Source organism: Schistocerca nitens, chromosome 2 (genome assembly GCF_023898315.1).
Source record: "Schistocerca nitens isolate TAMUIC-IGC-003100 chromosome 2, iqSchNite1.1, whole genome shotgun sequence".
Classification (NCBI taxonomy): domain Eukaryota; kingdom Metazoa; phylum Arthropoda; class Insecta; order Orthoptera; family Acrididae; genus Schistocerca; species Schistocerca nitens.
In genome coordinates, this window is record NC_064615.1 from 974,435,717 (window position 1) to 974,458,447 (window position 22,731).

Sequence of the window (22,731 nt, forward strand, 5' to 3'; positions counted from 1 at the left end):
TGAACGTACCTACTATGATTCAGTGTCCTGCAATGTATACAGCCCGCGCTGCAGCACTCGGAACATGGCCAGTTTTATTACAACCACCCAATAGGCCGGTTTTAATAAAATATTTTTGCATTTCGTGGAGAAAGTTGATTGAAATTTTGTGAAAAGGACTACAGTAATGAAAAACACCTTTATTTTAAAGATTGCCATCCCAACTTGCTTGTCACATCCGTGACACTCTCGCCCCTGTTTTGCGGTGATACAGAATGAGCTGCCCTTCTTTGGATTTATTCAATGTTCTCTGTCAATCCTATCTGGCAAGGATCCCATACTACACAGCAATACACTAGCAGAGTACAGACAGATGTTGTGTAGACAGTCCTCATTGTGGACTTGTTGCATTTTTTAAGTGTTCTGCCAATATAATGCAATCTTTGGTTTGCCTTACCCGCAACATTATTTGTGTTATTGACATAGGCTAGTTCAAGTTGTTCATAATTGTAGTCCTAAGTTTTTAGTTGAATTAACAGCCTTTAGATGTGTGTATTTATCGTGTAACCGAAATTTAATAGTTTCTTCATAGTACTCATGTGTATGACCCCACACTTTTCCTTATTCAGAGGCAATGACCACTTTTTGGACCATACAGATACAGTGTCAGTCATTTTGCAGTTGGTTTTGATCTATGATTATGAACTCAGTCTGAGATCCCATGTCAATAGCACTAACTACTTCTTGTGAATAAAGAGCTAATTGTGTTTCACAAGAACAGATATTTTCTGAATCTGTACTGACTATGTCTGTAGATTGTTTTCTCCAAGGTAATGCATAATTTTCGAACACGGTATATACTCCGAAATCCTACTGCAGATGGACCTCAGTGTTATGGCTCCGTAATTCAGTGGATTACTCTAACTTACTTCCTTGACTAGTGATGTGACCTGCGCAACTTTCCAGCTTTTAGGTACAGATCTTTTGTGGAGTGAGCAGTTGTAGATGATTTCTAAGTGTGGAGCTGCTGTCAGCATACTCAGAAAGATGTGTAATTGGTGTATAATTTGGATCAGAAATCGATTTACCTTTTTAGTAATGCTGCTTTAGTGGCACTGGCATCAGCAATATTACCATTGGTATTTTGCAGTGAAGGCATTGATTGTGTCTTACTGCTGGTGTTCTTACCATATGACTTGAAGCTCTTTTGATTTGTTGCCAGATTTTGAGACGGTGTTTCGTTGTGGGAGCTATTAAATCATCTTGTGTTTAAGTCCATGCGGAGTTTCAAGCTTAAGTAAACAATTGCAAACCTTGGAAATTTTGTGTTCTTTTGAATTTGGCATGCTTCTTTTTTCTTCCTACAATAGTGTCACCAACACTATTTCTTCGAATGAAAGGTGAAAATCGAATTTTTATTTGCTTTTTTAAGTAGATATATTTTACATTTATTTTGGGAAAATTTGGATCTTTCAGTGCGCAGTGTCACTATAACGACCTTGTGGTCACCTCTACCCTTAATAACTCATAGGTACTACCTACTTAAATTTTTCTACAAAATAAACTAAATGTATCCTTCCTGAACATTGCCAGGTCTTTGTAAAAATTTTGACGGACCTTGTTTACGGCTTTAGCCATTTCTTGGTAAGTATGGCAGTTTGAGCTTCAGTGCTCTCTATGAATGTTTGGAGCTCTGGTTCTTTCCCAATAGCTACGACAGTTTACAACTACAGTACTGATCCTTTCAGTGGCTACTCTTGCCCTGCGTTCTCTGGGTCTGTAGTACTTTCTGTAATTCCTCGAGACCCCTGACCTAAAATATGGCCTTATCCATTCCACACAGCCCCCGCTATCCATTTAGCCACCTCCTGTATGTAGTTGGCCTATGAGATGTTAGGCGGAACCCGAAACCGCACCACCCTATAGCACAAGTCGAGGAATCTACAGCCTACACAGCTGCAGAACCACCTGAGCCCCTGATTCAGACCCTCCGTTTGGCTTTGTACTGAAGGTCCACAATCAGTCCTGTCAAGGATGCTACACATGGTGAGCTCAGCCATCATCTTGCTAACAAGAAGTCTTTACCATATGAGACAGCTACCTGAAACTGTAGAGAAACTCACTCCAAAGCAGCATACATCTTTAGTTCTGAAGGGAACTATCACCTGCAGTTTGCTGCACCCTGTGCTCTTCTTGGCAATCCGAAGCACCTGTTCCATATCTGTATTGTGGCAACTATATCACTAAGGGCGCGCATTACGTGCCTAATATTGCCCCTCCAAATTAACAATAATCCTGCCCTCAGTGAATGCCCAGATCTTGAGGCTGTGAGGCTTCCTCTGAAACAGAAGTGACTGCATGTGGCTCAGGACCTTTTATCAGCCACAAGTAGCGCCTGAAATCTGTTTGTCAGACTAACCAGGAAGGCTTTTCGATCCCTAACCCCCCTCCCCATGCAGAAGGTCTTCCACTGCCTATCACACCTCAAGTGACCTCTGACTTGACCATGGGTGAGGAATCACCCTCAGTGGAGGCAGTAACCATGGTGGTCACAGCAGTGGACGGATTGGGGTATATGTGGGACCTGCTGAACATCATATGGATTTGGTTCCACACAGTGATGGCCTTTGGTAACAGCCTCAAGCTCTGTGACCAAAGCCAGCACTGCCTGGCACTGTGAGTGTGGGGTCTGCTCGCGTTTGAATGCAGCAATCACAGTCGCTATCCGTACTAAAGGTGGAATTATACACTAGACAGTAATTAAAACATGGAAATGTGGCTACACAAATGTGCAGGAAATTTAAGAATTTAAACTGCACAAAAGAAATCAAAGTAAGTCACTTCTTACCAGAAGCTCATTACAACTCACAAGCTAAATCCTGTACTGTGATGTGCTGCTGCAGAGAGTGAAGCTGCCGCCCAGTTGACAAGTTGTATGACTAACTGCCTGTGCACAGGGAAACAAATGACTCTCACAATACAAATGGCAGAACTATACACTAGAAGTAACTAAAGCATGGAACTACTAGATACAGAGAGAGTTTTATCTGAAATGCACACAATAAACCACAATAGGTCAATTTTCTAGCTCGTATTGTGCGATTTTAGGCAGTGAAAGAATTAAATATTTCATCACTATAAGCTGACTATCTTCAGTTTTCAATTTATTGATTTTCATTTAGAACTTCATTGTTTCTTGACGATTCAGGAAACAAAATGTTTCTCTTAAACATTATGGAACATCTCTCACACCATTCCTACACCTTCTTCTTCTTCTTCTTCTTCTTCTTCTTCTTCTGCTTCATCATCATCATCATCATCATCATCATCATCATCCCTCAGCATCATACATGCTACATGCCATACAGTACTGTTGAATAGCATGTGACAATATCTACTTTTTTGTGTAAGATTTCATTTCCATTAGCCATTAAGAGTGCATTTATCATGTGACAGTACATTTTTTTTGTATCAATATAACCTATCGTGGCCATTAATCATTGAGTGTGCATTGCCCGTTCGCTGTCTCGGAGATCTAAATGATTAGGGTAATAATGCTCAATTCTTTGGTATTCTCTGATATCCCTGATACTTGGGTACAGCAGTCTGCCACAGTGCTAGGCTCCACGAGTTAAATTTTCTGAAGAATCCAGCAGGTAACTCAAGTCACCTACTTTCCCGTACTATACATCCCAGCATTCGTTGGGGGAGGAGATGAACATGGCTCCTATTGAGCAATGAATATAAGTGAAATGGTAGATACTTTATGTTCTTTGTGAGCTCTGGAGAAGAAATATTGAAATGAGAGATAAATATCAGTGCAAAAATAATGGTTGGTAACATAGCTAAACTTTAGGAAATCAATGCATGTGATTATTATAATCTCGTGATCACACCATACTGAAACAGCTTTCCTGTTTCATACTTCATTTTTGCATTTTCTGCAACATCGCCTCTTAATTAACCAGTACATGGATTTATGAAGACTTTCTATTTCCCTGTCAGTCAAATTTGTCTGAACTAGGCATATACAAAAAAACGAGTTTTGCAGTAAATGAGCATTTACAGTTTGTGTTAGACATTTATTGTTAGTTTTTCGACAGAGTAGCTCACTACTTCCCAATCAAGAGTCCCATTTACCTGCCATTTGTGGCGTGAGAAAACTTGAAACCATAACTTTACCATCAGAAGATCTAGAGTTTCTGAGCCCCCTTGGTGCCAGTATGATTGCGGGCATAGACTGGCATGTGTAGGTTTTCAAGTCCACAGCCAATATATCAAAAAAAGAGGAGCTACCATTCAAAGTGGCTGAAGACAAATTTCTTATTTTTTTATTTTATTTATTTTTTTAAAAACACCTATATTACAAGAAGTCAGGACTTCAATTCCCTACAGGCATTGAAATAAATAAATGGTGAAGGCTGAAAATTTTGCCAGGCCATGACTCAAACCTGGATGCTCTACTTGTCTAGAAAAGATGGCCTTAACTGCTTCGGCCTTCCGGACATGCGTGCAAGTAGCGCCCCCTTCGATTAACCACACTGCTCATAGCATTCGCTGAGTCCCACAGAGGTTTGGAAGATGTGGTGCCTCCCAATGAAACTAACTAGAGTGGTCTCTGCTAATATATAAGTATGAGTGAGGATGGCTCTAGATACTTTCAGCGTAGATGCACCATATGTTTCGAACCCCTGTGGGACGTGGTGAACATTGTGTGGTGGGGGTAATGGAAGGGGGCGCTACTTGCGCATAACAGGTTGAGAAGTTGAGTTTGATGGAGAGCGTGTCTGGATGGCCAAGGCAGTTAATCGAGATAAGCGGAGCATCTGGGGAGCTGCCACAAATTTTCAGCCTTCACCACTGATTATTTCAGTGCCTGTAGGCGACTGGAGTCCTGATTTCTCATAATATAGTTAGTTTCAGCTGCTGCACCAGCAGTGGCATGTGTTCTGTTAAACATGTCTGACATAACAGACATTAGATATCTATATAAAAAAAATGAACAAAGGAAGTGCCATCTGCAAAGTTGAAACAACATACTTTTCCTCTTTGTTCATTGTTGAAATGGAAGAAAACTAACAACGATAGTTTCAAAGACATTGGTCAGTTTGCTGTAATAAAATCTAGAAACCATGTGTGTCAAAAAACATGACAATGTAAAGAAACTAGAGAGATTTTTTTGATCCATCATTAGAATAAACCTGAGAGTTCAGTAAGAAGGCCCCTAGAGTGTTGCTGTGAACATGACAGTGAACCACATCGACATATGTATGCCACAAGCATGGTGATGGTTACCCTGTACCTCTATAGGTCATTTCCTTTCCTGTTCCACACACAAATTGAGCGAGGAAAATGTGACTTGTCAATTTGCCTCTGTAAGAGACTTGCAATGTACATTGGCGGCAGTAGAAACATCCTGCAGTCAGCTTCAAATGCCGGGTCTCTAAATTTTCTCAGTAGTGTTCCTAGAAAAGAATATCGCCTTTCCTCCAGGGAGTCCCATTTGAGTACTCGCAGCATCTCCATAACAGTTGCGCGTTGTTCGAACCTACCAGTAACAAATCTAGCAGCCTGCCTCTAAATTGCTTTGAAGTTTTCATTTAATTCCAAACACGTAAGCAGTACTCGGGAATGGGTCGCACTGGTGTCCTACATGTGCTCACCTTTACAGATGTACCACACTTTCCTGCAATTCTTCCAATAAACCAAGTCTATCCTTCACTTTCCCCACTGCAGTCCTTACATGCTCATTCAATTTCATATTGCTTTGCTGCATTATACCCAGATATTTAATTGATTTGACTGTCAAGCAGCACACTATTAATGTTGTATTTGAACATCAGGGGGTTTGTAAAATTTGAAATTTTCCCGGCGAACCAACTGTTCAAAATGATTTCGGGCTTGCAGCCAGTCATCATAAACTTCATTGCACAATATTTCGGCTGGACAACTGCCAGCCATCTTCAGGTGAGCCGAACGAGTACTGATGAACACGTTCTTCGCTCCAGCTTATATAGTGCGCTGATAGTACTGCTGCACATGCATTACAGTCGCGGAGAAAGAAGGGCCAAACCACCCAGCGACAGCGCCCTCGCTGGTGGAACTGCAATACTCAGCTGCTGTCGGTATTGTCGCTGGCCACAGCTATCGAAGTCTTCTGCCGTCTTGGTCTCGAGCAAATTTCAGAGGTGACGGGATTCCATGCGTTATTCAATTGGTAACCACTGTCACTGTTCATTATATTTCCCGAAATGCATATTTCAACGGATTCTTTGATAATGGAGTCCCAAAAAGTTGTTGCTATGGCCAAAATCAAAGTTTTGTCATACTCCATTCTGTCTATTGTAAGCCCACTCACACTAATTTGTATTTGCATTCTTCAAGTTGCCATCACTCATCCCAGACGATGAGTGTACTTAAAATCCTTGTGCACAGGACACAAACGGTTTTGGATGCAGAGAATTTGCCTACGGAACTTGCACATTTGAGGACGGTGTTCAGAGACAATGGGTACTCGACCCGGCAAATTAACAGGGCCTTCTCACCTAGAGCCAGGAACCAGGAAGGGGATAAAGAGGAGAATGCGCCAGCCAAGTCCCTAGCTTTTCTTCCCTTCGTTGGAAATATCTCCTTCAAGATAGGAAGGATTCTTAATAATTTTCATGTGAAAGTGGTTTTTCGTCTGCTTTCTAAGATTTTGGATTTGCTGGGGTCAATGAAGGATGATTTTATACTGCGGAATGTGGGAATTTACAAAATACCATGTCAATGTGGTATGGCCTATATAGGACAGACAACATGTACAGTGGAAGAGCGTTGTACAGAACATCAACGTTGCTCTCGCCTACTGCAACCCAGTTAAGTCTGCAGTTGCAGAACATTATATTTCTAACCGACATTCAATGGAGTATGTCAAAATTTTGATTTTGGCCACAGCAACAACTTTTTGGGGCTCCATTAGCAAAGAATCTGTTGAAATACGCATTGCGGGAAATCTAATGAACCGTGACAGTGGTTACCAATTGAATAACTCATGGAATCCCGTCATTTCCGAAATTTGCTCGAGACGGAAGATGCCAGAAGACTTTGACAGCTGTGGCCAGCGACAATACCGACAGCAGCTGAGTATTGCAGTTCCACCAGCGAGGGCGCTGTCGCTGTGTGGTGTGGCCCTTCTGTCTCCACGACTGCAACGCATGCGCGGCAGTACTATCAGCGCACTATATAAGCTGAAGCGGAGAATGTCTTCGTCAGTCCTTGTTCGGCTCACCTGAAGATGGCTGGCAGTTGTCCAGCTGAAATATTGTGCAATGAAGTTTACGGCGACCGGCTGCAAGCCCGAAATCTTTTTGAACATCCCCTGATGTTCAAAAAGATTTCGGGCTTGCATTAACTTCCATTTTTCTGTGTTTAGAGCTAGCTCATCACACCAACTAGAAATTCTGTGTAAATCATCTGTTCTCCTAAGGTCACTCAGTGACAACACCGTTCTGTACACTGTAATCAGCAAAAAGTCGCAGACTGCTGCTCGTCCTGTCCAGCAGATCATTTATGTTTATAGAAAATAACAGCAGTCTTACCAACACTTACCTGGGGCTCTCCTGACTCTGTGTGTGTGTGTGTGTGTGTGTGTGTGTGTGTGTGTGTGTGTGTGTGTGTGTGTGTGTGTGTGTGTGTGTGTGTATTGTTGACGAAGGCCTTAATGGCTGAAAGATTTATTTTTGACAGTCTTATTGTTGTGCCTATCTGCGACTCAGCATCTCCGCTACATGGTGAGTAGCAGCTATCCTTTCCATAATAGTGTCACAGGATATCATGTTAGAAAAGAGCCAGCTGGGCTTCGCACAAGCAATGCTTTCTGAAATTGTGCTGATATGTGGACAGAAGCTTTTCTGTCTCAAGGAAAATTATTGTATTGGAACTAAGAATATTTTCAGGAATTCTGCAGCAGACTGATGACAAGGATATTGATCTGTAATTTTGTGAGTCCAGTCTTTTATTCTTCTTGTATACAGGAGTCCCTGCACTTTCCTCGAGTCGCTTGTGACTTTGCACTGGGCGAGATATTCACAATAAATGTAAGCTACGTAGGTAGCGATTGACATAGAGTACTCTTGGTGAAAAATCTAATTGGAATTCCATCGAGACATGGCAGCTTAGTTCAGTTGTTTCTGTACGCCAGGGATACTTACTACTGTGTCCTCCGTAAGGGAGTCTGTGTGTGATGACCAGATAGTGGTATATTCATACAATTCTTTGTTAATGGTTTCTTAGATGTGAAATTTAACTTCAGCTTTCCTTTTGCTATCTTTTACTGGCACACCAGACTGGTCAACAAGTGACTGGATAGAAGCCTTTGACCCACTTAGCGAGTTTATGTGGGACAAGAATTTTCTCTGGCTCTTGGCAAGATCTTTTGTTAAGGTATGACGGAGATAGTTGGTGTACGCTTCAGGTATTGATATTTTTACAGAAGACAAATTGCTACTGACTTTTGACTGTCGTCATTTGAATGTTCTCTTTTGAGCCGAAAGTGCAGCTGCAGTTCCCTAAGGAAACAATTTATTAAGTTATTGTCTATTCAGTAGGTTAAAGTAAACTAGAACATTACTGCTATAAAATAATTAATCTATACATGTTCAGTTTTAAATTTTATTTGTAACTGAAAAACAGTAGAAATGTTTTTGCACCGTTGTTTTATGTATGAAGAGATCATTTTTGAAATATAATTTCATGAGACATCAGCAGTGTGTACAGTTAAAGAAATTAAATAAAATGTGTTTTCAGAAAATTTTGTTTTTGTAGATGTTGATGTTTGTGAAAACAATCCACAGTTTGAGGAATTCCCTGAATTGGGTATAAGTTCATGCCCACTGTGGTGCCATTGTACTAGTTACTCCAGAAGGTTGAATAAGCGATGACATTTTTGTGAAATGGATGCAACATTTTATCAGAACACTTCCCCTGTGCTAGACCTGTCCTCCTGTTAATGGAGTCTCATGGTCTGCATTTGTCTCTGGAAGCACTGAAAAAGTGACATCATATTACTTACCTTTACATCACGTACGACTCATCTACTGCAACAGGTAGATATCAATATCTGCATTCATTAAAATTTTCCAGGAAAGTTGAACTCGATTAACATGTGAGGAGGAATCCTGGAAAGGCACCAAGTAGGTATGATTTTCATGCATTCGTCAACGCATGCTATGAGAACTCCCTCTGTCCTCGTATAATTAATACTGGGTTCAAGAAGATTGGGGTACACCCTTTTAACAACCGAGCGAGGTGGCGCAGTGGTTAGCACACTGGACTCGCATTCGGGAGGACGACGGTTCAATCCCGTCTCCGGCCATCCTGATTTAGGTTTTCCGTGATTTCCCTAAATCGTTTCAGGCAAATGCCGGGATGGTTCCTTTGAAAGGGCACGGCCGATTTCCTTCCCAATCCTTCCCTAACCCGAGCTTGCGCTCCGTCTCTAATGACCTCGTTGTCGACGGGACGTTAAACACTAACCACCACCACCACCCTTTTAACAGAGGTGCAATTCCTTTGGAGGTCCTAGCACTGTCTTCAGTCTCCAATAAACCAGTTTCTGATGTTAATCAGTCCTCAGAGGAAGATAAAATGCTGCCCATTCCTGTAAGCGAACAATTCCCAGTGAGGAACACTCACAGGAAGTGACAGTATACAAAAATTCATACCATTTCCTGAACTTCATGCAATGCTGATTCTGAACATGGCCTGTCTTCTAAAACAACCACAGAGAAAAAAATGGGGAAGAAATGCTAAATTTCGTGTCCACAGTACATATCCTGTGTGCAGTTTGTACTATAAATATGATACACATAATTACACGGAAGCAGAGTGGACACAGTGTTGTTTCTGTGTACAGAGGTACAAGAACAATGTGAGAATCTAGGGGATGACAATGATGGAAGCACTTACATGTACAGATAAAACTTTTTGTTTGAGCAAAAAGACGTTGGTTTATCATTTTGTATTAGGTTAAGTAATTGATTTACATGATGTGTTCTTTACTTTTTGTACATCCCCTATCCCCCTCCCCTCCTCACCTGCCCTCCTCCCATGTTAGATAAGAGTTTCTTTAGGTGAAATAGATTGTGTGGATTTTGCCGTTTGGGTTTGTTATTCCATTAATATGTTAGCAGTATTAATGCAGTGTAGTTGATCACAATGTAATATTAGGAGCTGGTAGTTTTGTATATTTTATGTTCATTGTTTTTGGTCTCAGGGAATTAGGATACCATTTACGCAATTAGAATACCACTATCTTGAATTTAGAAATCATGTGACATGTGGAGGAGCCATTGTCATAGAATTAATTTCTACAGCTTTTCACTATATTTGTAAAACTTAAAAATACTCAGTCAAATAAAAAAAATATACTCTAGAAAGTTCAATCTGTCTTCCCGAGTTGAGACCTTCTTTCATTTATTAACATTGCTTTTTCGTTTATGAACATTGCACAACACTAGCTGAAAAATATTTTGGCATTAGATGTCCGTACCCCACTGTCTGAATGGATAATAAATTAGTGGCCAAATAACTTACTGATGTGAAAAAGTTTTCTAATGATTTTTGTTTGATTCAGTCAGTGTACTAACAGTTGTATACTTTTGTCTACTCTTTAACATTTTGTAATGCATCAGCAGGTGATTACTGCTCACTTGGTGAGTACAGGTCTTTTTTAGGCAGTGAGCTTCATATACATGATTTTGTGAAATGATTAGATAGAATATTGCAGTCAGATTATGTCAAACATAATTAAAATAAAGATTAATGTTTCAGTTACAAAAAGAAAACCGATTTTAATGCATCTTTAATAGTTATAAATTTATAGGCACAAAATTCTGCTGTATGTGGTTATATTGCTGAATCTATTCTTACACACATCACTGACAAATTGTAATTGCTCATTGAGGATAAATGATGATGTATGTTTCTAGGTCACCTGATTACACTAACAGTTTGGGCCGTACTGGAATGCTACATGTACCAGAACAGCACTATGGGGAAGTAGCAAATAGTGTCAGTAATGGTAGTTATGGTCCTCAAAGGAAAGTATCTCCCTCCACAACTAACCGAAGCAAAGGAGCTTCAAAAGGTGATGGTGCTAACAGTTCTTCCAGTAAGAGCTTTGCCTGTACAGTCTGTGGTAAGGGATTAGCTCGTAAGGACAAATTAGTTATTCATATGCGCATCCATACCGGTGAGAAACCATATATTTGTGAAGTGTGTAATAAGGCATTTGCTCGCCGTGACAAACTAGTGATTCATATGAACAAAATGAAACATAGAACACCAACCAACATAGCCCCTTTAGGCAAACGTTCAATAGTACCTGACAAGAATGGTATGTTGATGCAACAACAGCACCAGCAGCAGCAACAACAGCAGCAACAACAGCAGCCATCACAGTCGCAGCAGCAACCACAGCCTCAGCCCCCACCACACCAGCAACCTCAGCAGCAACAGTCACCACAACAGTCACTTGTTACAGATAAGAAATCATTATCAGTGAAATGTGAAGATGATGATATACCTAGAGGTCTTCCTCTACCTCCACCACAACAGCAGAACATTAGTTGGAGCTGTGAACTTTGTGGTCGTATGTTCTCAACTCGAGATGATTGGATGGCACATGCAAAAAGTCATCTAGACGACAAAATGATTAGTAACATGCATCATCCACAACAGCATCTTAGCAATGGAAATCCGTGTAGCAGTGGTGTTGTAGTCCCCACATCAGTGCCTGCACCACCAGCTCCTTATTTTTCCCCTCATGTACCACACCATGTGCAACCATATGGTGCTAGTGCACCAGAAAGGCATTTTTGCTTAGTATGTCGCCAAGACTTCACGAATAAGACTGATTTTATGTTCCATGTGCGTACTCATTTTGTTGAAGGGAAGCCACCAGAGTTTGACATGCTTGGCAAGAGTAATCTTGTGGATGGATCTGGTCTGTGCACTTGAACGTTAAATATATGTAATTACATACTATTTTTACAATGGAAAATTTTGTATTGTTTGCAGATATTTAGTGCAATGTATACTGTCTTTTTATGAAGGACACTATTTTTTATGTCATGTGGAATGTATACTAATAAGTCATAGTTGTTTTATAGCATTTTCTGTGTGCTGTGGGTAATTGTCGTGGCCCTAATTATGTTGCAGGAAATTCAGTTGGCTAAATGATTGACAGGTTTTTATGATAAGACTTTTTGAGCTATCTTATTTTTATACTAGTTATCCGGTCATTGTTCCTACAATCTCCTGAATTGATTAATTGCTTCAGTTTTTTTGAGTGGCATTTGCTGTGATGTGGTTACATATATCTTTTTTATAATTACATTGTAGTTAAAGTTGCAGCGTGGTTGCGTGTTGGTGTCTTTTAGAAACTAGTTGGCTATGAAAATCTTCGAATTTTAAGTTTTGAAAAAGTGTTGATACACCTAATTTTATAGTTGGTGTAATAGTAAGGCCCTGAGAACAAGAGAGTATTTCCGTAATGTAATACATATCAACGCGATGAGTACACCTTACAAAAATCTTTCCGCTATAAAGTTTGAAAACTGGTTTCAATAAGACAATCAATATGGTTTAGTAATCTCTGAAACTTAGTCATTGATCAAAAACTGGACAATAGTATGTTGGTTACAGATTTGTTAACAAATCATCCTTTATACAGATGTTGTACCAACACAGGGTAAAATTGGATTTAAACAATGTAATGGATGAAAGCTTTGAATTGGATACCTAACAGCATTGGGAACATAATTGATTCCATGGTAAGTTGTAAAGTGCGTGAATGTACTATTACAACACGTACTATTTTTCAGTAGACCAGCAATTATACTTCTGTTGTTCAATGAAACTGCAGAAGACTTTGATCAGAATAAGGACTAATATCTGTGAATAACTTCTTTCCTTATTTATTTCTATTAAATTGTGTGTACGACGATGTGTTGCTACTTGGAAATGGTTTTTTTCCAGTGCATGTAACAGTCTTCCTCACTCTGGTGCTTGTTCCTGTAACGTGCAGTTTTATGTATTTAATTTTATTGTGTTGTGGATATTAGTTATCTTTATCTTTATTTGAATGTTTTATTGTGTTGTATTTTTTATACACTTTATTGTGTAAATGTGTTCCTTCTCAGATAAGTTGTATACTTGAGTCAAAAATTATAGATACTACATAGTTATTTAGTTACTTACTTGAAAAAGAGTGATTAATTACAAAGACTGAAAAGATGTTGCATTGTTTTTCTTTACAATTTTTTTAGAAGGCTATGTTTAGTAAAAAAAATTATTATTTTATGAGGTATATGGCAGGTGTACTGCAGAATTTTCTTTGCAGTGACATTCTATTGCGTGTGTGTTTTATCGTTATGTGACATATCACTTCAGAGTTTTCTCTTAACTGAACATCAGTTTCTCTTAATTTTTGCAGCTAAGAATAGCTTTCTTACATACAATTTTGTTTGCAGTTTTTAGAATTATACATTTTCCTGCTTCAGATATGCCACAACCTCAAGGACTTGACAAATATTGATCATTATTTAACTATCTGTGACTTAAAATTTTCGTTGTTGATTTATTAACAGATGATTCCTCTTACAGCACATTCGAACTTTATCCCTAATGTAAAGCTTCATTCTATTGTCATGTGTAATGTAAACACTAATCCAATTATATGAGGCTATACATTTCCAATATTGCATACTTTAAAACAACATGATAGAAATTTTAACTGCCTTCAGATAATTTTCCTGAGCGATCAACATACACAGATCTTTATTGAGAGCACTGCTGTGAAATGTAATGGCTGATGGCATGATTTGATTTACCATTGAAAGTTTGTGCTAGCATTTTTCTGTCACTGTCATCTGAAACTTATCTTTCTGATATGAAATATACTCACTGCCTTCATCATTGGGAAGAAGCAGCAAGTAAAGTAAAGAAATCAGTACCGCATTCTTGACCCCTGAGGTGTTGTAGGTGGAATCTATGTATACCCTAAGATATAACTGAAGTGGATAACAATCATCTCTTTTTAAAAAACAGTTTTTCTTGGCTGTAATGCACTGTGTCAAAAGAAATATAATTTGAAATGTAAAATGATCTGGCATTGGTTTTGTATGTATGTCTGGAGAACTGCGGGATCTGAGGATTTGTTTCTCCCTTTCGTGTTCCTATCATAGTTGATAGTGACTTAACGATTCAGCTTCAGGTGGGCAGTGTCTGTGTACAGCTGACAGCTGTCTGTCTGGTGATGATGATTATTGTTGATTCAGTGATATTTGACTTCCAGCAGTCTATTTGTTGGGCTTTTTTTGTGGAGTAGTGTAAGTTATTGTTGTTATTATTATTGTTATTGTTGGAAGTATCATAATGTGTTGATAATACGTGTTAATTTACCTTATTTCAGGCTGTAATGCAGTTGCTTTGCTCCTGTTAACTAATGTTTTGTGCCAGTCATCATTTCCTGTCAAATTTTGTGATAGCTAAAACATATATCTGCTTTTTTTGCCCCCTCTTAATAACAACTTATGGAGATTGCTGCTAATCTTCTTGTTGAGTACACCTAATCCACACATGGAAGTAAAGGTGCAGAATACTTGTTAGTAGTGCACATACTCTCATGCTTACCCATTATGGCCATAAAGCCAAGCAGACATCATAGGTCTTCAGATTATGTATTAGATAATTTATGTTTCTAGATCCACCAGAGCAGGATGTTAAACTTCGTTTTATTTATTTCATCTTTTATACCTATAGACGTATTCTTGTGTAATATTTAAATCAAGCCTGCTGCTGTTTCCACACATATATCAATTTGTATAGTCTACGACTGTTTTTATTCAGTTTAACATATTTGAACTATAGTGGCTGTCACGAAAATAGGCACATCAAGGTCATCTCACTGTCTTTCACTGTTGCCAGTTAGAGATAATTTCAAATGTTAGTAAAAATTGAAAAAAAAATAGACTGACATCTCTGTTTTTGATCTAGAACATGATGCAGTAGATTATAAAAGAAAATTCTTTCCAGCTGCTACAGAAAAAACACACTAATATTATAAGAAATTTTAAAGAAAAATAATTTTTAGTTCAGCCTGTTGATAAGACAGAACCACTGACATTTTTGGACTGAAAAATATATGAAATTCTGAAAGATTAGAGATGCATGTGGTACAAATTTTATAATGAAAATATAAAAGTATTCATAGGTGTGAAACTGTTCCGCCCATGTAACGAAAAATGTCATCACTCGTGAATTTGTGTTCTGTTGGACTTAGTAGAAACTTCCCCTAAGAAAACTATAAAATTAATTTTGGTAACCTTGGAGACATCATTGTTGTATGATTTGACTTAAGAGACTCAGTGCGCGAGTATTTGAGTGCCGCTGCCGGGATTTTTGTTCAGGCGGCTCACCTTAATATGCCAAGAGTATTCCCTACCATCTGAATTTTTTTTTATTTTTATCTCTTACTGACCGTTCACCGCAACAAATCGTCACCCAGTTTGCTGATACACACTACAGAAAAAGTAACTTTAAGTACTTGCAGACCACTACTTCTGTTGAAGTCGAGCAAAATACATTTTTTTTTTTCCAAAGCTCATGGTCATGCGGTAGTGTTCTCGCTTCCCCGGGTTCGATTCCCGGTGGGGTTAGGGATTTTCTCTGCCTCGTGATGATTGGGTGTTGTGTGATGTCCTTAGGTTAGTTAGGTTTAAGTAGTTCTAAGTTCTAGGGGACTGATGACCATAGATGTTAAGTCCCATAGTGCTCAGAACCATTTGAACAAAAATACTTTTTTTTCCGTATGATTATGTGAAATAGAAGTTTTATCACAGTATACTCAATTGTCTCCAGCAAGCAATAAGTATGTTGTACTCAGAGCTTCATTATTGCAGCTGCAGTATCTCTAAATTCCATTAACAATTTTCATCCAACCTTACACTTTCTGAAAAGAAAAGAGAGAAAAAAAAAAAAACCTGAGTGAGTGGAGAAGATAAACAATGGAGGCCTCTGAGCCAGAATATTCCCCCCCCCCCCCCCCCCCCAACCACCACCACCACCACCACCACCACCACCACCAAGATCACTCTGCAGTTTTCTAGCTGTTGGATACTCTGATCAATTGCGGTATCCGAGTGTAGTTCTATACACCAACTTTTTTTGTCAAAATCGTAAAAAAATGTTCATTTCCATTTTCTTTTATATCCTTTTCTTGGAGAATCAAAACACATGCTCACACTTAGAGACTATTCCAAGGCTACTACACTCTTCACATTGCATAGAGTTGATTCCAAAATACCACAAGGTTTTCCGTCATTTTATGAACTTGTGCAAAATTTGTGTTATTTCTAGTTTCTTCACTGTTAGTAGGATCAGTAAACAACTTCAGTGCATTCAACATTGCTTCTGCATTTTTTTCACTACTACACACGTCAGTGCACCATTTCATGGAAGACTGAAACCACACGTTTAACACACAGTATCGACGGAAAAACATAACATTCAGCTAATACTGACCTGCTGCACAGCTAGCAGTGTGGCAACGAAGCTATGAGGTGAGGTGGGCGAATAACAGCTTTTAAATTCTGCGGACTGCAGACAGCGGGTGAAACCTTGAGGTGGCTTAATTTCGTGATGGTCACTCTAGTCTTCATATACAAATTTTGTTGAAGTAAAGCCTTCAGCCTCTCCAGTGGCTTATTAAAGCACACAATTTTGTTTGGTTGTTCTGCGAAATTACTTATTCTTACATTATTACAAATAAAACACTTAATCTTTTTGCTGACATTACTGCTGGTTGATTTAGTAACTGCCCTGTCAAGTCACAAACAGCTGTACATGTACTTACAATGTGAAAAAGATGGAACATTGGTTAATCTCCCAGTGGTTAAGAAACCTTTCAGTTGAATACTAGTTTGCCCTGGTTTTAGTTGTTTGCATATTGTTTTCCAATCCATGGAAAACTAAAATACTCAAAATATGCTTAACAATACACACATATTATAATTGTTTCAAGTTTAACTCCTATGTTAACAATTACTGTCTGTTCCATTTGAATGTACATGGGTACCAGGGGTAAATTATTGTTTATATAATGTGGGCATGTTTTGATACACATGTTAGAATTTGTGTCTGAAGATGGACAGTTTTTATCATAATGCAAGAGAAACAGTGAAAGGCCCTACTCATAATTGAAAGTGAATACTGAATCTCAAGAAAGTAGAATTAATTTGTATTTTGTCCATAGTATATGATCTAAGTAAAATTTCTTAAACGAAGTCTGAAGCATAATTTATTGAGACATTGAAAATGATTTTTATTATACCCAAAATTGTACTAAAGGTAGCTAATGTTAAAAATTCTCTTTTACTGTAACTAACAGTAATGTGTGACAGGTTTTTTCATCAATAATATGCCTTTGAAGTGGTACACTGTGTGAAAATTGTGTGTTTGAATTATGTTTAATACTAAACAAATGTCAACTTGATAACTGACTAATTTACTTCAAATATAAGGTGATGCCGTTATAAATGAATGGATTGAGAACCCTAAACATTCATCTTGCTGATGCATAGAGTTTGTAGTTTTGAACCTGAGGAACACAGTATGTTAGAAGGCAAAATTCCTGGTAACTTGATTCCGTAAACATCTACTAACATTTCTGTCACAGTCATGTCTTGTAAATGGTTTACCTGGTTATCTTGGTTTCCTAGTAATACTGTCTTAACAGGGACAAACTTTGACTGTCATGGAATCTCTTGCAGTGTTTTATTGTTACTGTTGATTTTAATAGGAATGTGTTAGGTAACACTTAAATTTTTGCGTCGACCCATGTTACTTGCATCTAGAAAACACTCACTCACTCACTCTCTCTCTCTCTCTCTCTCTCTCTCTCTCTCTCTCTCTCTCTCTCCCTCCCTCTCTCTCTCTCTCTCTCTCTCTCTCTCTCTCTCTGTGTGTGTGTGTGTGTGTGTGTGTGTGTGTGTGTGTGTGTCCCACACGCACACACACACACGAAAATATGAAATGAAAAATTTATGTGAAATTAAACTAGCTACTTGTCACAGTAACCCCATCGATATCTATGTCTTATCTGTTGTGATGAATGAATATTTATGCGAAGACTTGAACTTGGATTTCCTGCTTTTTGTTAACAATCAACATATCATTAGACTCCCCGAAGCGCACCTTCTGGACTGACAAATATAATTTGTGTCTGGCCAGATGGTATGCTAGAAAAACTGAAAGATAAAGCAGCTGTGCATGAAAAGCGGAAAGTCCACATTTGAATCTGGTCCCAATGTATATTTTCAACTATCATAACAAATACGTATAATTCATGTAACATGAGGCATCAGCAGTTGAAGTAGAGTAAAGATAATATATTGATTAGGTGTCGACAGTCATTTCGAGTTTTGTGTGTGTGTGTGTGTGTGTGTGTGTGTGTGTGTGTGTGTGTTACATCAATACATTTTTACCTACTCTGTGTTTTCATAATTTCATGAATAAACTGAAATAAGATAAATCTGAAAAGTAATGATAAGAACAAATTTTCATAAATTGAAAATCAAATGTATGTATTCTCTCGGTTAGTCAAAACTTTTGTCAATTTGAATACCTGAAAATACTAATGACTAAAATCAACAAGTCTAGCATCTACCTCATATAATCATAGGATGCGCTTATTAATTTTGAGCAATGTACAATTAAAACTAGAAAGAGATTACCAAGCAGTCTAATCACTTTTTCTGAGTACCACTGCTCAGTTTACTGTAGATTTAAAATGAATTTCAGCTTGGACCATAATTTTCCATTAGTTTATGGTGTAAAAGTACATGCTGACAACCTTATTTCGTATTTGTTTTGAAGATACAGTGCCATATTATACATACAATTTTGAACTAGAGTGTGTGATTTGTCTTGTTCATACAATATCTGTTTCATCCAGTGTGGCTCTTTCTGTGTACCCCTTTTGTCATATCCAATAATGAGAAACTGCAGCATTCTTGGCTGCTGGAGTGGAATTATTGGAAAGTACTTCTACAGTTTGCATTCAAGTAATGTGCGAAGTACGGAAAAGTGTGTGTGTGTGTGTGTGTGTGTGTGTGTGTGTGTGTGTGTGAGAGAGAGAGAGAGAGAGAGAGAGAGAGAGAGAGAGAGAGAGAGAGACCTTGTATTGCGACATGACCATTTTGTCTATGTAACATTAAACAGATGATGAACTTCGATTGGTTGTTCCTGTCATTACATACTTTAATTCTGTAAAAATAATGTAAGTTTCGTGCAATAATGAAATTTTGTGATGTGCTTATGGCACCTGTTTTAAGAAGCGAAAAGTAGCCTTGAAGAGTTGTAAATGGAAATAGAGAGATGATGATCTGCGGGAACATGAATAGGAATGAATTAACTAATTTTGAACATAAGGTGATATCTTTCAAGGAAGAATTAAGACAGCAGGTACCTGTTGGCTCTTTACTGAACTATAGTGTAATAGATTCCCCAAGTTGGGTGATTTAGGGGAAGGGAGGAAGGAGGGGCAGATGAGTCTATATTTCTCTGTAATCGATTTTTGTAACTAATATCTACTATTTGTAGTGCTAGTCTGCTTTGAAGAACGAAATTGAAACAGCCATAGTCTGAAAGGTTGAATGTGCGTATTGTGTATAAGAATTGAAGATACAGAAAAGTACTTGGAAACTGTCTCTCCTTGCAAAGTGTTGTGTCGACATGTTATTGTGGCAGTTGTACAGGAGCACTGTGTTGCTCGAGTGCATTCGAGTCAGTGCTGTTTGACTCCACAGATGCCAAACATTGCAGTAGATGCACATACTCAAGACATGTGGCATCTAAACTTCATAAAAAGTGTAAACATAGTAAGATACACTTTGTTGGCACGAATGATGAAACCGTTAAAAGTACTTGTGAATAATTTATTACCTGCATCTTCTACTAAAATCTTCTTGCCATCTATTAAAAAAGACTCTTGCAATAGGGGTGGAATTTTTGACAAAAGTTGAGATATAGGTATTGTAGGAGGGACATTTGTGGCGACCTTGACATCTGCCATGATGACAGCTCACTCTCGGTTCTCTCTATCCACAGAACATGTCTATGATGGTCCATTTGTGACTTGACTGTGTAACGATGCATTTTCAAACAATGGAAAATCCAGTATAGACTGTAACAATATTATGAAAAGGAAAGTTGCTACTCACCCGATAGTGGAGATGCTGAGTCGCAAATAAGCACAAAAAAAATACTGTCACAAATAAAGCTTTTGGCCAGTAAAGCCTTCATCAAAAATAGATGACAGAGACGCACACTCATACACACAACTGCAGTCTCAGGTAACTTGAACCACACCACAAGAGTGTGGTTTCAGTTACCCGAAACTGCAGTTGTGTGTGTGTGTGTGTGTGTGTGTGTGTGTGTGTGTGTGTGTGTCATCTACTTTTGATGAAGGCTTCACTGGCAGAAAGCTTTATTTGTGACAGTCTTTTTGTTGTGCCTATCTGTGAGCCGGTGTCTCCGCTATATGATGAGTAGCAACTTCCCTTTTCATAATATTGTAACAATGCAATTTATTAACTCCAAGCAATATACACACACAAGCATAGTAAGGAGTCAAAGAACTGACTTAAGATCATACAGATACCTGATCCCTTCTGGTGTTGTGCGAGTCGTCAACGAAACCCTTACTGTACAAGAATTAGGCTCTTTCACTCACTTCAAAATAAGAAAACAATGAAAAATGCACAAGCCAAAGTGAAGTGGAGTAAAACGCTCCCTGCCTATAACTGCCACTTTAAAGTTTCTGTGCAATACTTTGTGTTTTCAGCCAGTAATGTGTCACTGAATGAGGTGACGCAATGGTTAACACATAGGACTCGCATATGGGAGGATGATAGTTCAAACCCGCATCTGGCCATCCTGATTTAGTTTTTTCGTGAGTTCCCGAAATCATTTCAGGTAAATGCTGGGACGGTTCCTGTAGAATGGCATGGCCCTTCCCTAATCTGATGGGACCAGTGACATCCTTGTTTGATTCTCTTCCCCCGAACCCACTGGAAAAATCTCATTTTTGTCTCAGTAGATGAAATGGTTTTTTTACTGAGTGGTCATGCATTGTCGCTGGCTGAGTGCAGCTGAGTACGTGCTCCGCTTCCCTACTCCCATCATTACTACTGTTTTCCCCCTTCCTACCACTCTCCTCAGCTTGCAGTCAGTGCTGACACCACTTCTTGCCACTGCCGACGAGAGGCAGGGAGGCATGAGAAGTGGTTTGTTAGGATCTGATTTTCAGAGACTGTAGCCTAGCCGCAGCAGCCAGAGACGGTGATCATGTGTGCATGAGTTGGGTCCGATTGATTGTGCGAATGTGTATGTGCTCTCATTTTCTGACAAAAGCAATTGGTGAAAATTTAGTTGTGAGAATGTGATTGCCTCTTCTATGTGCCTGTCTGCAGCTCAGCAATCATCTTTACAGTGAGTTGTTCCTTATCCTCTTTATTATTGGTTCTCAGAATATTATCTGTTGCATGGATTGATAACTGTGGTATCATTTCATCAACATGTCTGTGGCACATGAATAGCTGGCCACACGATTGGATTTCCATGACGGGCCAAAACCACAGGCCGTTTCTGTGAGTATCTGTAATGGATTGTGCCTGCCGATCAGAAGCCATTTGGTTCCCAATAATGTGCAGGCCCTGCCTGTCAGATCTAGTGTCGTCAATCTGCCCGCAGGCCGGGTCTGTTTATGTGTGGCGTAATGCAGCAGATTTTCATGGTTTATCCATGGACCCAGGACTGTGGTGCCCCTCAGCAGGCCAGAGGCAGTGGGTTTCAGGAATTGCAACTGCCTCATCACAAGTACACGGGCAGTGTGGCGTTTTATAGACATTTTATTTGTTCTAGTACACTTTGGCACTTAAAAAGTAGTTTATATGTTCGAAGGTTTGCACAATAAGAAGAAGAAAATTGTGTCAGCCGCTGGCAGTTTGTAGTGGTTTATACACTGGGTACTCATATATTTCCTGAAAGAAACATCACAAAAGACCTGCAAATAATGGATGTAACACAGCGGCTAAACACCGACAATAACGAACGTAATAGAACCAACATTTTATTAGCAGTCACGTACAGTTTTGGTTTACACTGTTCTTCCCCGCCTTATACACTTCGTTCAAGAGGCCTACTTTTATCTGAGGCTATTTCTGAAAACAGTGAAGGTATTTCAAATCTGTCTTGCAACTCCAAGGAAATGTGTATTTTTATCACCAGATGTGTTTGGTTTTATTGAAATAAAATATCATCAATGGTCATAATGAAACAGATGTACCATTTGGCTTGCTTTCTCCATATAAAAACAGTTCGTCACAGAAGATGTTGATGTTAATACTGAAGATTTTTGCTCACATTAGGAAACACCATCTGCTTGCAAGCTTTTTATAGGTATTTGCACTATTGCTTCTTGTACTGTAGCTCCAAAGACAGATGGTCAGTGTCTTAACTTACCCTTGAGATTTCAAAATTTGTCAGGGGGAAACTTGTGGCAACCTTGGTCAGGTTTTACATCTGCAGTGGCTGTTAAAGCAATCTGGCAGTAGTGCTCCCCAGTGCCATGTGCATGTTCCATGTATTTGGTGAACAAGTGTTGTGTTAGTAGTGCTTTGATTTCATAATTAGTTACTCTAAACACCT

General features: G+C 38.9%; 1 protein-coding gene across 1 annotated transcript in view; it reads left to right on the forward strand.

Annotated features, from left to right (window-relative positions):
* LOC126237301 (zinc finger E-box-binding homeobox 1) overlaps positions 1–13,175 on the forward strand; it is a 65,747-nt gene extending 52,572 nt beyond the window's left edge. Inside the window, exon 4 of the mRNA XM_049947260.1 lies at positions 10,950–13,175. Within this exon, the coding sequence (XP_049803217.1) occupies positions 10,950–11,979 (1,030 nt within the window). The 3' untranslated portion in view covers positions 11,980–13,175. The remainder of the gene's footprint in view (positions 1–10,949) is intronic.
* Positions 13,176–22,731: the final 9,556 nt, after the last annotated feature.